Source organism: Eriocheir sinensis, chromosome 9 (assembly GCF_024679095.1).
Source record: "Eriocheir sinensis breed Jianghai 21 chromosome 9, ASM2467909v1, whole genome shotgun sequence".
NCBI lineage: Eukaryota > Metazoa > Arthropoda > Malacostraca > Decapoda > Varunidae > Eriocheir > Eriocheir sinensis.
In genome coordinates this window covers 17,343,661-17,359,745 of record NC_066517.1, presented here as the reverse complement: position 1 = coordinate 17,359,745, position 16,085 = coordinate 17,343,661, and the positions used below count along the sequence as shown (strand labels likewise).

The 16,085-nt window shown below is 43.3% G+C and overlaps 2 protein-coding genes across 6 annotated transcripts; one reads left to right on the top strand and one right to left on the bottom strand.

Annotated features, from left to right (window-relative positions):
• Positions 1-481: 481 nt before the first annotated feature.
• Positions 482-5,607, top strand: LOC126996045 (60S ribosomal protein L12-like). The gene is made up of 5 exons (XM_050856057.1): positions 482-639; positions 2,648-2,781; positions 3,710-3,820; positions 4,306-4,538; positions 5,577-5,607. Exons 1-4 carry the CDS (start codon positions 603-605, stop codon positions 4,519-4,521), a joined length of 498 nt encoding a protein of 165 aa, XP_050712014.1. The 5' UTR covers positions 482-602; the 3' UTR covers positions 4,522-4,538; positions 5,577-5,607.
• Positions 5,608-6,916: 1,309 nt separating this feature from the next.
• On the bottom strand, positions 6,917-15,022 carry LOC126996043 (centromere/kinetochore protein zw10 homolog). 5 transcript variants are annotated; one of them, XM_050856051.1, is made up of 18 exons: positions 14,874-15,022; positions 14,644-14,776; positions 13,794-13,862; positions 13,425-13,642; positions 12,963-13,142; positions 12,632-12,751; positions 12,010-12,206; positions 11,517-11,649; positions 11,178-11,270; positions 10,725-10,860; positions 10,054-10,229; positions 9,842-9,868; positions 9,340-9,431; positions 8,821-8,996; positions 8,414-8,623; positions 8,087-8,224; positions 7,566-7,699; positions 6,917-7,261 (listed from the first exon to the last, which is right to left on the bottom strand). In XM_050856051.1, exons 3-18 carry the CDS (start codon positions 13,825-13,827, stop codon positions 7,025-7,027), a joined length of 2,301 nt encoding a protein of 766 aa, XP_050712008.1. In that variant the 5' UTR covers positions 13,828-13,862; positions 14,644-14,776; positions 14,874-15,022; the 3' UTR covers positions 6,917-7,024. The 5 variants fall into 5 exon arrangements, with proteins under 5 accessions (XP_050712008.1, XP_050712009.1, XP_050712012.1 ...); XM_050856052.1 differs by having other exon boundaries at positions 14,644-14,758; positions 14,874-14,892; XM_050856055.1 differs by lacking the exon at positions 9,842-9,868.
• Positions 15,023-16,085: the final 1,063 nt, after the last annotated feature.

The window sequence follows — 16,085 nt, the reverse complement described above, 5'->3', positions numbered from 1 at the left end:
TGCTGAAGAAGCCACCCACTAAATGCATGAATGAAACGCACCAAATAAAATATGTAGTGTTTCCCCTTCTCTCTATTCCTTTCGCTTCCACTTAACGATCGCAATATCATCACCGTCATAAAATAATCGTCTAAGTCATTTTTCAGCGATTTCCAGGTTTTTGTCTACATCAATTTATCAACAAGTGACGCCCATTTCTGTATAGTTGCCTTCGTCATTCAGGGTTTGAGTGTTCTAGAACTGGCCTTTTCATTTCTGCCTAAATTTTAAGTCAAATGAGATAATGGCAGTTCTTTTCTGATTTCCTGTAAGGTAGAAAATAATGACTTTGGCGGTTTGTTTACGAAGGCGACGATATACCCTCATCTCCCTGCTCTGTTAAATGTTCAAACTCCTTCTGTTGAGCAAACTTTCAAATTCTACCTCCCCGCATGCCTTTCCTCCCGCAACATACCCTCATCCCCCCACGTGGCACCCGATTCCTCCCTCCCTCCCTTGGCTCCACGTGGGGTGCCAAAGCCGTCTGGTGCCAATGCCAAGCCTGCCTTTCCCCCCGAGACCATCACTGAGGCTGCACACACGCCCATCGCCTCGCCGCCACCATGCCGCCCAAGTTCGATCCTACTGAGATCAAAATAGGTAAGTTTTTCTCTATTTCTTCTTTTTTTCGAAATTGTGATGTTTTTTTTCTGTCTTTAACTCCACGAAGTCAAAAGGTGTGAGATGTGAAAAAAAAGTGTTGTTTGTTGGTTTATTTATCGTTTATTCTTCTTTCTCGATTGATTTTCAAAGTTTCGAAATAGTTCAGTTAAAGTCGTGAATATAAGTAAAGCTATGCCTGCCCTTCGATCATCTGAGGTAGGCCCATAGTGATTAATTTTCTATAGTATGATGTATTTAGGCCTATCTAGATCACGTCCCTCTAAACATGGAAATTGGAAGTGATGTTTTCGAAATTTGGCGAAAGAAAAAACGTTCAGAAGCTACCGAAATTTTTCTTTCAATTTCGCCGTTGTAAGAGCGCTGGAAATACAACTTCTTCGCCATCTTATTAGCCCGTCTTTATACGGGGTCGCTGTTTTTGATGACCCGCCTCCACGTTCCTCTATCGCCTGTCATGTTAGTGTTCAGGCCCTTTTCTCTCGTCTGCTGCTATGCATTCCTTTCATATCGTGTTAGGTCTTCCTCTCCTTCTTCTTCCCTGCACTTCCATTTCCAGTATTCTCCTTTCGTCACTTTCTCCATCTCGCCTCAAAACATGCCCGTACAACGAAAAAACAAAAAAAAATAGAAAAAGTGACGATTAAGAAAACAATCATAATAAAAAGAAAAAATCGTGACTCCCCAACAACCAGCGATGAAAGTACACAATCTACCAGTGCAGTGGAGTGATACATAACGCATAGGAAAACAATACCTACAACACCCACTCGAGGGCGTAAGCTGTGAGCAGGAGGCTGACGGTGTAAGACGTAAACGATCCGCTCCCCCACGTGTTTCGCCTGCCGGGGGTTAAATTTAGACGACGCGGGGCACCAGTCATGCTCTCTCTCTCTCTCTCTCTCTCTCTCTCTCTCTCTCTCAGTAGACTGAAATATAAATAGGCTACTCTGCAAAATTAATATTTGTGAATAATCCCCCAAAACAACAGGTATGGGCAAGGGCACACAACACCCATCTCGTCACATTACCTATAAACACGGCGAATCCGCGGTCAGGGTTCGGATCCCGACTGGAGCGGTTGGCGCACAGCTCAACCAACTGTTCACACTCCCTATCAGGCTCCTGGTAAAGGTAAACTGTGGTAACCCATATGTCACACCTGCTTTGGGTCCCGGGGTAATGAGTTGTTACCCGCCACAGGCTCACGGGCCAATGCAACGGAGATGAGCACGGCGGCCACGCGCGACTAATGGCGTGTGCTCCCAACTTTACCTATCAAAAAGGTTTACCTTTTTTTCAAAAACAATAATATAACTGGCCTAATGCCATCAAACTACTACCTATATTTTTTTCTTAATTATTTTATAGTCAATAATCCCGTTCACCTTTTTCCATCATCGGGGACAAAGAAAAGGAAATATGAGTGCCATGCCCCCCCCCCCACCCTGCCACACTCATAACACTTCACCGTAGCCCCCCCCCCCCCTGCTTAGGCGTAACGCTGTTTTTGAACACACCTCTTTATCTACAAACACTTCGCCTGCTATATCAATTCGAATGGCAATGCTTCACCTGAATCATTACATTGTGCTACCTGGAATATACACACACAGTTTCTCATGAGACAGGATGAAGAGACGAAGAATAATAGACATATAGGCTACTTGCATCTACTTTGGAATAAAATTTATCAATTATATCTTAACAATGTAAAGCGAGATCGGTCTTTGGCATGAATCCGCTCTTTCCCATGTAAGAGGAAGTTAATCCGAAGAGAAGACAAATCTTATGACGATCGAGAGGCCCACCAATAACATTAGAACACCGCGGGCCAGTTTACCATCATTAGCTTGTTTAATGGTTAGATGATGCCGAAAATAAACGTAAATCACACTAAATCAAGTATAAAGAACAATCTATCAATCACAGAAATAAAGATGGAAGGGGTAAATAATGGCCACTTACCTTTTTCTCCTTTTCGCAGTCAAGTTGCGTGCCGTGGGTGGTGAGGTGGGTGCCACTTCCTCCCTGGCTCCTAAAGTGGGTCCCCTCGGGCTGTCCCCCAAGAAGGTCGGCGAGGACATCTGCAAGGCCACCACCGCCTGGAAAGGCCTCAAGGTGGGCTCCTGCGACCACCTTCCTTCCAGCGGCCACTACATCATGAAACTGTCTTATTGCGGCGCCCTCTGTTGCCATATTTTTAAATAGTTTGTCATTTTTTTAATGGGCCATACATTAAAGTAGATTTCGAGGAGTGTATCGTGACACCTCCGCCCGAAATTGACCTCTCTTTTGACCACTATTCTGAATTTTTCATAGGGACTGTTTAGCAGGCTTTTTTCTCATTAGAACTTTTTTTTCCCCTTAAGCAGCTTCCTTTCCTGAAAAAAAACTATATCAACATAATTTTAGGGCAGGGTATGTTTTCCAATTAAGACTGATTTCTTATTATTTCGTCTGTAAGGTCACGCCCACAACAACCCTTTGACTACCCAATGATATGTATTCAGTTCGGTTGTTAAAGTAGCTGGCTTATGATTATTCAGCAAAAACAGTTCACTTGAAAGGTTAGGATTGACATTTGCCTGCATTTATATAGGTATATAGTAATCTTGCGATGGGCTGGGATTATTCGATCGCTATGAAACTGTGGGGCATTGTTAAAGGCCTACGATGATCTTTTAATCGCACCTAAACTTTCACCTTAACGATAATTATGTATTTTCCATCTGGCTCTATCTCATTAACCTGAATATCGATGAAAGCACATCAGCTGAGTGAACGTATATAGCACCTCTCTACGTACAAAAAGGCAAGTGATTCCCATTATTATGCCATCAACTTTAATAGGGAATCAATAAATTTAAACTCCTACAATGAATTACTCCGCTACGAACATGTGTATACTAACAGCTACTAATTAACTCCTGCAATGAATTACTCCGCTACGAACATGTGTATACTAACAGCCACTAATTAACTCCTGCAATGAATTACTCCGCTACGAACATGTGTATACTATAACAGCTATTAACCATCTGTCCAGGTGACCGTGAAGCTGACCATCCAGAACCGTCAGGCGCAGGTGGAGGTGGTACCCACGGCCGCGGCCCTGCTCATCCGCGCCCTCAAGGAGCCGCACAGGGACAGGAAGAAGGTGAGGAATTATGCACTCCCCCCCAAACCCCTTCCCCGCAATCAAGTCATCCCACATTGTCATGCACCTACCTTTCCTGTGCACAAACCCTGCACTAGGTTGGTATCTTCATGGTCATTTTTCACTTTTTTATGCCAAATCCTTATCATCCACCATTACCAGTTCACTGAAGGACCAAAGAATTTTCCAATGTTCTCTACCTCCATCAGGTTAAGTGTACCCCATCCTGTTTCACTAAAAGCACCGATTCCATTCATACTCCCTTTTTTTACTGTGTGTGGGCTGGATTGCTATTAATATGCAGTTTTCTTCACAAAAGCATAGATGTTTGTAATGGATTAGAGAAGTAATGACAGTTGTGCTCATAAATTTAAAAAATGCTGGAATATGTTGGTATGGAGACAGGACACTACAAGCATAGATCAGGGCCTGTACACTACAACTCAGTAAGTCCACACATTCAAGCCTCTCATTCCTGCCTCAAGGTGAAGCACGTCAAGCACAACGGCAACGTGAGCTTTGAGGAAGTGATCAACATCGCACGCATCATGAGGCCACGCTCCATGGCCAGGACCCTGACGGGCACTGTCAAAGAGATCCTGGGCACTGCAAACAGTGTTGGTTGCTCCATTGAGGGACAGAGCCCCCTGGAAGTACAGCAGGCAGTGGAGAATGGAGAGATGGAAGTGCCTGACGAGTAGCAACTTGGTGCTGACAGGTAACCTTACTGTCAGGTGGCGTGTGCTGGGCCTGGTAACCGACACCAGTGATGAGGAAGCACTTACAGCATTCACTTATGCAAAATTCAATCGAATGTAGAAGTTGACCCCTAAAGCTATATGTTAACCTGAAGAATAAGTTTAATGCCCTTGAAAAGCAGTCTCTGTAAAATTCTTCCCCTAACCTTGGCTTTAGTCATTCAAAAATATTTAAATACGTACTTCTCCATAAGTACTTGTGGTACTTAGATTAAGTCTGTCCTTAATTTTCAGGTAAATTATTAAGTATTAAATATGTAACTTTTAATCTTGAATTTAACAACTCATTGATACTGGATCTACCAGCAAAAGAGAAGCCTTTTGTTTGTGTGAGCCATCCAGTACAAATATACACCTTCAGAGGGTCAAATGAATAAGAGAGCCATGTTCTTGAATGTGGAAAGGTGCTGCAACAAATATATGAATATTTGTAATCTACAAGTGAAGGTTCCTCTGGCCCAGCACACCCATGGCAGTAGGGAGTAATCAGGTTGGGGTTGGCATCCCATCCACCCATTCAGGGCAACTTTATGGACTGTTGAAGCCCTCGCTGACTCATAGATATTACAGTTTCAAATAAGATCTAGATAATGTTTCCAAATTAATGGTGAAGATAAGGGAAGGCTGACAGAATGTTTGGGGAAGCTTAAGCTCCTCAAAGCCCCCCTTGGCACTGCTACTGTGGAGGATTAAAGTATTTCTCATCATCCTACCACAAAATGTCCAGATGAAAGATTTGACAGATATAGACAGCCTGAAGTAGTTTTGGAATATATACAAGCAAATATATATAGATATATATAGCAAATATATAGAAGCAAAACATGATATCTTTTGAGGCTTCCCCAAGGCCTGTAGCCAGTTAGTTAGCTGAGGGCCAGTCACTCTTTGCCACGGGGAGAAAACCTCGACAACAAATCAATGAGGGATTACTCTTAGTCATCCCTTTGTTTCCCTCATTCTCTGAGGTACTTACACTTACATTCTTCTATTTTCAGGGAGTTATAGTCAATAAAAAGAACTACAGTATCAACTGCATCTTCCTCCTGATCCTTTTACCCTTCAGTCCTATCGTGCAGTGTTGCCCATTGATTTCTCCAATTCAACATTCCTTAATATGTACAGTGGAGAACAGGGCCTCATGGCATAGGGAAATACTCACACTGTCAGATCACATTCATCCCTTGAAACACTAGATAAAAAGCAAAATAGCACTACTAAACAGATGTTTATTACATAAGAAAGTCACTAATGTAGTCTTATTTGCTATTTCACATTTATCACAGTTTTATGAAAGGCACAAAATATCTGTAGAGGAAAAAAAAATGTCTGTAAGCTACCTGAGGTCCAAACACATTCTGAGGTACAGTCAAACCTCGGTTTACGAGTTTAATTCATTCAGAAATATTGCTCGCACACCAAAACACTCATAAACCAATACGAATTTCTTCATTTAAATTACCGTATTTCGGGGCGTATAACGCGCTGCGGCGTATAATGCGCACCCCAAACTTTGAGACAATAATTCTGGAAAAAAAAATTCTTAAAATGCTCAGAAATATGTACAGTTAAAGAATATTGACGATGTACAGTTTCCCGAAATTGATATATTTTTGGTGTAACCTGTAGTGCTTAAATTGACAAGTGTCCTTGAATAAAGCAATGAAAATGGCGGTCGGGCTGGTGTTGTGAGAAATACATCCTTATACATACTGATGATGCACAGTTTCTGATATCATAATTAGCATATTATTCTCACCATCACTCGTAGGTTATGACAGACAACTAGGCAAGACACAATTCACACGGTTCTGGTGACATGCGGCATGTAGCTGTTTGTTGTATGGGTGTGGTTGTGTGGTATCGTCCGAGATGGGGGGGTGAATGGAAGTCAGTCACGTCCATTCCCATTGTTTTCTGCTTTGAGCACTCTCATCTAGCAGCAAACAAAGGGAACCCATGCTAACGTCTTCAACTTGTACAGAGACACGCCAGTCCTCGTTGGAAGACCGACTTGGTCAGCTAGGCTGACGCAAGCTGATAGTCGGTCTATTGAGGCCGTACGCACTTGACCATGATGGCCTCCATATAGCCCATGTCCCCACCTGGGGATGCTCGTAAACCAAGTCACCGCTTGTAAACCAAGGCATTTTATGGGGGATTTTTTTGCTCGTAAATCAAAACACACATAAACTAAGGCACTCACAAACCGAGGTTTGACTCTATATGATAGTCAACTGTCCAAAGCCAAAATGGACAACCTCTGTCCTCAACCTTGACCACTTGACCAACTAAAAAATGAAAGACTCCAACTTTCAAGGGATAAAAGTTCTGAAAATTACTTGAAATGCAACTGTATTTTCAAAACTATATAAAAAAGAAGCAGATCATATTACAGGATAGACAGGTAAGGAGGAGTACTCAAGACTCAGCAGGTGCCGAGAGTCTACTTGATGCGGGCCAGAACTTTGGCGCGACGGTCGGTGTTCTGGAAGAGGGCGCGCACCAGCTGCTTGGCCTCGTCCGGGGTAAACTCATGAGCCAGAGGACCTTTGCCCTGCGCCCACCGGTTTTCAATGTCTTGTAGACTTGCACCAAGGACAACTATGAGCTCAGAGAACTTCCCCCACAGCCTGACACAGCGCAGCACCTCCCCAGGGCCTGGGTCTTCCTCTCCCTCAACCTGAAGAGTGCAACAGGCTGGTCATCAAAAACTCTAGTCTTTCACCTATATCATCACTGAGAAGTGAAAATAGAGACCACTATTATCATAGACAGTTCTATTCAATGTCTTATTATTATCTCTGTTCTGAGATGATAAACACTGCCCCTCCAAAATTTACTTAACAAACTCAGTTGTAGAGAGGTTTGCCTGTACAAAATTGACAGCAATACTTATGATAATATTATGTAGGAGGCTAAGAAATGTCTGAGAGCACCAAACTACATGCCATTAAGAGCAAACACAACAACAGGTCATTACTTACCCTGAAGAGCGAGGGAACAAAGTCCTTGAGAAGGGTGAGGAGTGTGATGAGGGCAAGCGCTGCGTCTGCCGAGATGTCCTCCAGAGTCACTACTCGCGACACCACTTCCTCCACCACTGAACCCACCAGTCGACCTGTGTGGAATGAGGGCAAGAACTCAACTTATATTCAAAGGACATAACATTATAGGTAACTCACATGAAACTCTATAGCCTTCACCAAAAGCAGATATAGATATTGTACAATGTAAAAACTCCCTTGACTTTTAAGCAATAGTTACCCACCATTATGGAATGCCAACCAACTGTACACCAAATTATCATTTTTGTCTGTCATTAATCACATAATCCACACAACAAATTTCCTCTATGATAAAAGAGTATAAATCACTTATTACAAAGTTATGAAAATATTGGCACATTTTCCCTATTTAAATAGACAATGAAGATCTCAAATGAGCACTCCCATCACTCATTATTCCTCAAGTCTTCCCTCCCTCCCTGGCAGTCCCTGAGCCTCACTGATGGCCTTGATGTAAACGCCGTGCGGCAATACGTTCTGCCACACCCGGTGGAGGAGCTGCAGCTTGTGGATGACCTGCCTCATGCCCTGCTGCGCTTTCCCCGCTCGGCTGACGTCACACCCGAGGCTGTCCAGACCTGCACCACGACACACTCATAAATAACTTCAAAAACAAATGAAGAATAAAATATGATAACACTAAATAAAACAAAAAATATGTATGAATTTAACTCGTACATAACTAGGAAGGAACAGGGGAACAAAACATATGAAGGTCAACTTTCAATAACAACTGCTGATGAAGGCAATAGAAGTACTACACTCACAGACAGACTCCCGCAGTGTGTCAATAAGAGCTGCTCGGTGACCCTGCATGGCCTTGAGGAAGATGGAGGCGGCCATTTTCCGCAGCTCATGGGCCTGGTCAAGAGTGGTGACGGTGGTGGAGCGCAAGGCCTGGGGTAGTCGGGGCCGGTACTGGTGGCCAAGGAAAGTCGCATGGTGCGCCAGGTACATGCTGTTGTTGTGCACGATGGCTGAGGGAGAGAACAGCGGTGTGTAGAGAGGCAACATGAAGGAGGAAGTGAGGCTCCTTTCTCTTCCTTCTTGAACATAAGGAGTCTACAAGAGGGTGTTTAGATGGAACATTGTACAAGAGCTGGTACTTAAAACTGCTCTCTCTCTTTCACTCATCATCACATTTATAACTGCATTTATGGTCCTGGTCCAGTACCTGCCTGCTGGGGAAGGGTGGCCAGCTCATGGGCATGGGCGATGGGCACTACGCGGGAGTACAGGGTCAGGATGTTGTGGACAGTGTAGAGCAGTCTGCCGGCATACTCTGGGGAGCTGGAACACGCCTCCTCCAAGGTAGTGTAGATCAGCTCCACCAGCTCACACACAGATGAGCTGTCAAGGATAGGGATGCTTTACACTTAAGCAGGAATACAAAGTGACCCTGACCCCCACTCATCAATAAGGATACAAGTGATTTATTTCAGTTAATAAAAGAAGTATTCAGAAAACATGGACAACTGACAGGAAGACTAATTATATATATCCTGGCATGTACCCACTTCATGCTTGATACTCAAAACATGACTAAGGGCCCCTGCCTGGCCTCCTAGTGTTTTCAAATCAATGTGCTTTAGGATGAAACCTTTCCTTGGTCAAACTCAAACACATCAGTGTATCCCAAAGTGCTGAGCCTCACAAGCCAGTTGCACTATGACCTGACTGGCCTTTTGCTCACCTGATCTGGCACTTGGGCATGTTGAGGGATTTGGCAGCCAGGAGCTTCTCTAGCCGCATGGTGCTTTCTGCCAGCTTCCTGCCTGTCTCATCCTGGGAGGAGAAGAGTAACACACATCATCAAAACTTAAGGCTCAGGGCCAGTTCTAGCTAAAAGACTGCTTGGGACCCCTTTGTCTCTGGAGGCCCCAAATCTATCTTGTTGATAAAAATTAAGAAGCTATTTGATACTTCACTATCCACTGTTTGTTAATGTGTCGTACAGTAACACAGCTCATGCAAATACAGGAGAGGGTACATTAGAAGCCCCAATTGTAACCCTGCCTCGAGGTCCCCAGACAACTAGGACCAGCACTACTCTTGATCATGAAGTTATATGCTGTCACAAAATATATATGGCAACAGTGAGTCTAAATGCATAATTACAAAGAGACAGCATATTGTCTCCAACACAGTGCTGAAACACAACTAATTTCATCATTATATTTGGTGAGCAAGTGTACCTTCTGTAGTCTTCCTTTGCTGAAAGACTTTGTGAAGGGGAAGAAGGTGGTGGTCAGTAAGCTCCCAAGATCCATAATATGGCAGCAGTGTATGAGAAAATTACAAAACTTGTTAGATATCATATTCTTATGGTGCTAATTCAAATTCACCATAATAAATACTCTGAACTGTTACATTATGGAGTTAAAAACAAGCTGAGGCAGTAAGTCACCTGAACGATGAGTGGTCCACTGGGCTCGAGGGGTGTAATGGAGACAGTGACGTGCAGCGGCTGCTTCATGAGGGACCGTGCACGCTCCAGGATGTGTGCACAAGCCTTGTTACTGAACACCACATCCACATTGGCAGCATACTCCATGAGGGACTTGTCTTCAGCCTTAAAAAAACCTGCAAAATGCAGAAGGTATGACCCTCACACATCAACTCTGAGACTTCTAGCCTTAAGCATACAACATCTAAAATGTTGCCAATCCCTACACTAACTTATGACCCTACTACCTCCATACATTCAAACAGAATCTCTGATGGTATTATGTAAGAATTTTTCAGATTAAACTAGGACTACATCAACATACATTAATTATCATGAAATAGGATATGATACAGTATACAGAAAATTATCATAAATGTATAGTGTAGAAGACAAAGTTATCTTAAGAGCAATGAAGAGCTTCCTCATTGTTCATGCATTATGTGTAGTGTCCAAAAATCAGCTTTGCCTTCTGATAAAAGTTAATTAAAGCAGAAAAATGCAATATCACTCTGGATGTTTAACATCTGCATGGCATCCATCAGGGAGGGATAACAACCAGAAAGTTGTAGAGGTAAAATGATTTAAGAGGTGAGTCAACTGAAATAGGAACAAAATCAAAATTCAATTACCTTTTTCAACAAGAAAGTTTTGGAACTCCTCAGCAGCAGCTTTCACCTCATCAAACTTACTCAACTCTGCTCTGCTGTAAGGAACAGCATCAGCAATGCAGTCCTTGATAAGGAGGTGCTTGAGCTCTTCACCAATCTGTAAAAAAGAAATAAATAAGGAATTTCTTCACATGCAAACCCCTGAGTATGCAGGCCAAAATCATATCAACAACTTACATTTACAAAATTTCAACATAGCTATTACCAGAATTTCAAACAAGAGAAAATTCATTAAAATGGTAAAAATATTTCAAGGAAAATATCAAATGCTTATGGCCCTAGTACATCACCAACACAACAGAATACAAAGTGCAACTATTGACTCCAAGAGAAGTTCTGCTGGTGATCAAGAGCTTATGTAATTAAATTCAGTTTAAGGAGGCAAGCAGCATCAAGCAGAGGTACGAGGCCTACCTGATTCCCCAACATGTGCATGAGTGTCGTTGTGTGGTCACCTTTACTGCAGATGACCACAGACAGAAGACTCTCGTCCAGGACCATAAATAACTGTAAACACATCATGAGATTACTTTACTTCTCTTTGCTAACACACACACACACACACACACACACACACACAAAAAAAAAAAAAAAAAAAAAAAAAAAAAAAAAAATATTTATCAAACAATTGAAACAAAAAATTAAAGATGGTGGTGGCACTTAGATATACAGAGTTTATTACAGACATATTTTACTCACTGCACTATCTATAATGCATGTGTGTATGTGTGAAAATACTGCCGGGTCACTCACATTCTTGAGCTGCGAGAACACCAGGTTGGCAGGAAACTTGCCGGGACTGTCCTTCCCACCACAGGTCACCGTCACCACCATCCCGTCGCTGCGCTCCATTGCCTTCACCTCCGCCCCTTGCTGGACAATTGGCCTGAGGGAGACAAGGATGTCATGTAAGGAGAATGCCAGCTGTTTCTTCGTATACTAAATTTTCTCTTTACTCCTTCTCCTGCCTCCATTAAGTTTTCACAAGGTATCAACATAACTGGAACTCAAATGACCTAATACTATTTTTCAAATTTTTGTGGGGCAGTTTAGAAAAAAGTCCTTCTCTAGCATGTCATACCTATTACTATTTTCATTCTAATTATATCTTCCTCAGTCTACTTACCTCTTCCCTTCTGCAGTACTTCCCAACACATTGATTTCCATCCCTTCATTTTACCCTATCTGACCATCAAAACTATATCCAGCCTTCCCTACATCCTCAACACACACTCAGCTTCCTCACTCAAAGAAGTTCTTCATGAGGTTCCTCCCGAAGGTGGTGACTTGGCGGTGTAGCTCCCCCAGCACAAAGAGTCCACCCAACATCTGCTGTATATCCTTCCCACTCAAGTTGCTCGTCATGGGCTGCACCAAGAGGGACACTGAATAGCCTCCATTACTTTGTCGTTCCTCCTCCCATGTGAGAGTTTCCTGCCAAACCTGTGAGATAAGGGTTCTTTAGTTTTTTTATTCTATTTTGTCTTCTGATTTAACCCAGTAGCTGTGGGGATCATGCTTCTTAAAGGCCCCTCTAAGCGAGAAAAATGAGAAAAAATCATTACGCACACAAACCATTTCATAATATATATCAACACATTTGTGATTAGTTTATGCAGCATCTATTTTGGGGGGTTTATATCATGGCAAAAATTTGGCCCGTCACTGATACACGGTAAAGCCACAAATTTGTCCTGTCGCTGCAACCAGGTTAAGGAGCAATATACTAACAGATAAGAGAAATGTGTTCAGAAGAGAATAAAATGTGTGCAGTTTTGCATAACTTCACTAAAACATCCAAAATGGATAGACATTAATATTAATCAATAAAGTTAATACCAAAGCCATCTGCCCAGCCACTATCTCACCTCAGTGATGGAGTAAATGAGTTGTGTTCTCCCCATCACAAGTTCTTCCTTGAGTGCCTTCACAATATCCAGCTCACCTTCAATCTCCTTCTCTGATGCCTCAAGTAGGAGAGTCTCAACCTGTAATAGATATTTTGTTACAAGTAGATCTCATTTTTTTTAAATACAAAGGTAAGTATTGTTCCAAATAAATACACACTAGTTTATGAACACATTTACTATCCACTATAGTCATTAACTTCTAATCATCATTGTCATCCATTATTCCATGCATCAAATATTTACAACATTTAACCAAGCCTGCAGACTTCCTCAACAAGGCATCTGTCACCTTAGCATAGTGTTCAGCAGCCTCCAGGAATCTGTGGTTGGACTCTGCCTTCTCAGCATCCTCCAGGTTGGTGTGGATGCAGAGGAGCATGTTGGCAGCATCCAGACTCCCCAGTACCTCCTTCCACCGCCTCACCACAGTGCCCACCTCCCCCACGCTGCCCTTCACACCACTGATAATCTGGGTATGAGGAGGGAAGCTGATGACTGTGTACAGACTTTGTTGCATATTCACCCCATTAAATGTTATTCTTCTGCAAATGGAAGCTAAATAAACAATTAAAGAAATGAAAAGAAGAAAACTAACTGATAATGTTTGATAAATGGACAGACTTTACCTTTGATTCAAGTAAGATCATAAAGTGCCCTGATCATCCTAACTAGAAAAAAAATCAAATAAAATGCCTCCACAAACTCTCAGGTGGCATGAGCTTGTGATGTGAACCTTAATGACATGACTCACATCCTGGTCAATGGAGGTGTGGAGGTCAGTGACGTTCTGGAGGGTGGAGCTGACCCGCTGCTGGAGGAGGGCCGTGTCGGATATGGCAGAGGTAAGCTCCACATAGCGTGAGCCCAGCGCCTGCAGGACACCCACCCGTGCCTCCTCTGCCTGCCTCACAAGCTCCTCCATCTGCCCCTCCAGCCCTATCTTGCCCACCTTCTCCCTCCCGCCCCTTCCTGTGGGAAAGATAAAGGTGGTGTGCAAATGGTATCTCACTTTTCCTTTTTCTTCCATCATTTGTATTGTGCATAAAGCACAAGATAATTAGCAATGTCTTTCCAAAATAAAAGGAAGGCAAATTTAAAGAGAACTTAGATTTCTACTTACTAATAGAAGCCAAAACATCCCCAACAAGTGACATTCTTCAAAGTATCAGCAGCTTTAGGCTGCTTTATCCTGTAAGAAAAAGGATTGACAAGAGTTATATTTTGCATTAAGATTAACCCAAATACCTGCAACTGAAACTGATCACCACCTGGCCATGCAAGTGTCTTGGAAGATTCATTTTCATGAGATTCCTGACAAACTATCTGGGGAACTAGCAGAGCAGCTTGAAGGGCCACCTAAATTACTTCATATGCCTGCAAAAGAAATAACATTTCACTGTATTGCTTCTCAACAAATGCCTCCCAAGCCTAACCCAGGCTGGTACTAAATCTAACCTAATCTAACCTGACCTAACCTAAAACTAAATCCAACTTGTGCTCCATTGCCAAATACAATAAAAGAAAATAAATCTCTCGATATATCCACCCTAGACCATATTTTAAGAAATTAAAATTTCACAAATGAGTGATTTGTGATGAAAAGTTACATGAGTGAGTGTTGTACATGCACAAAGTAATTCATTTGGCACAAGGGAATCCTTCGCAGTGGGGCGGGTGTAGTTCTGTAATAATACCCACGGGGGGTCATGTGTCAGGGCTACGCAGTTCGGCAGTCAGGTCAGGACCACAAGGTTTAGGTGTCAGGGCCAAAAGGTTGGGGGTTCATGTCAGGGCCACAGGGTCCGGGTATCAGGTCAGGGCCACAGGGGGCCGAGGTGAGGGTGTGCAGCAGCAGAGGGACGCTGCTCCGCCCACACAGTCACCTCACAGCCGCTACACATGACTCGCTGCCTCCCACCACGGCCAGCACCAAACGTGAGCCACAGCACGGTGGTCACACGGGGCCTCACCTGTGGCAGCGACGCTCGCGGATCCCCGCCCCACACGGCAGCCAACAATAAAGGTTATTCCGCCAAGTGGCCGTTCAAACCCAGGGTTGCAAGGTCTCGCGAGGGCCGCGGCCAGCTGAGGGCGAGGGGAGGCCTGCAAGTTCACGCCTTTATAACGCCAATAATACAGAGAGTGGAAGTCTGTTTATCGACAATCTCCGTAATCAACTACACGAAATTGCATTACTTACCGAGAAACTCAATAAATAACCACGACATCGCCTTATTTACCAAGCGCTCGATACAGAAAATAAAAATCAGAATCAGCAGGGAAGGTCAGGTAGCAGGCAGACTGTGGTCCTAGAACTGTGCACATGCATCTCCAGAAGGTTTACCTCCATCTAGAGAGTCCCTTGATAGAGCGTGCCGAGTGCTGTTGGCCGCCCAGATTTGGCCCTTCATGCACCGCGCCAACTTTGAACCGAGGTATAGGCCTAAAGATTACATTTTCCTATTTTGGTAGCGGATCCTGCTGCTTTTTAATGTAGCAGTACCTTACTAATTAACCTTCCGCTTAGCAACAGGCCGGCGAGGGGATAGAAGGTAGGCCCTATATAAATTTCATGCAAGCACACTATAAGACGGAGTTGTGCTTTATAACGGTCAGTCGCCTTGGAAGAAAACCATCCCGTTGGCCAGCAGGTTTATGCCAGATATGCAGTATGTGTGTCCTGCTATGTGAAGTAAACAACCTTATAACAGGACTGAGGTTCTATTGTTCAGACGAACTGTATATATAGTTACACCCTGTAATAAAACACACTTAGCTAAACACTTAACAATACACAACGAAAATAATTAACAGTTTTTAGCACCACTGGGCCCAACTATAAGAAGACAAACAGCACACACAAAAAAACATATATACACACAACACAAATACCTTGGAAAAGCAAAGGACTTTCATTGCAATAGCTACAGCCTATCTATAGTGTGTGTGTGTGTGTGTGTGTGTGTGTGTGTGTGTGTGTGTTGACACAAAAAAGAGAGCAGCACGGCGAGTAATGGAAGCAGTAGGCTACGTGCCCCTTCCCACACTCCATCATATTGCTTTGCACTAATTTTCTCATCATCGGCTAAAGTTTACTGCAAGCGGTAACAGAAAGGAGACAAAGTGCCTTAATTGGCATTGATGGAGCTTGCATGGGTAGTGTGTCAGTCACGCAGCCTGTGACAAGTATATCATTAAGTCGAACAGCTTATGACGTATACCGAGGCAGTGTTCCTCCCTGCAGGCAAGGTTCACTCTGACGGTAATGTTTTACAGCGATAAGTATTGTTATAGTCCATCCATCACAGCAGCAGCACTCAACAAGGAGCACCTAGACTTGTCTGAAGTCTCTCTATCAGTACCCTCTGAGCGCTGCCGCCTCTCAAGGTCGTCGGCAGCCCGCCTTGGCACA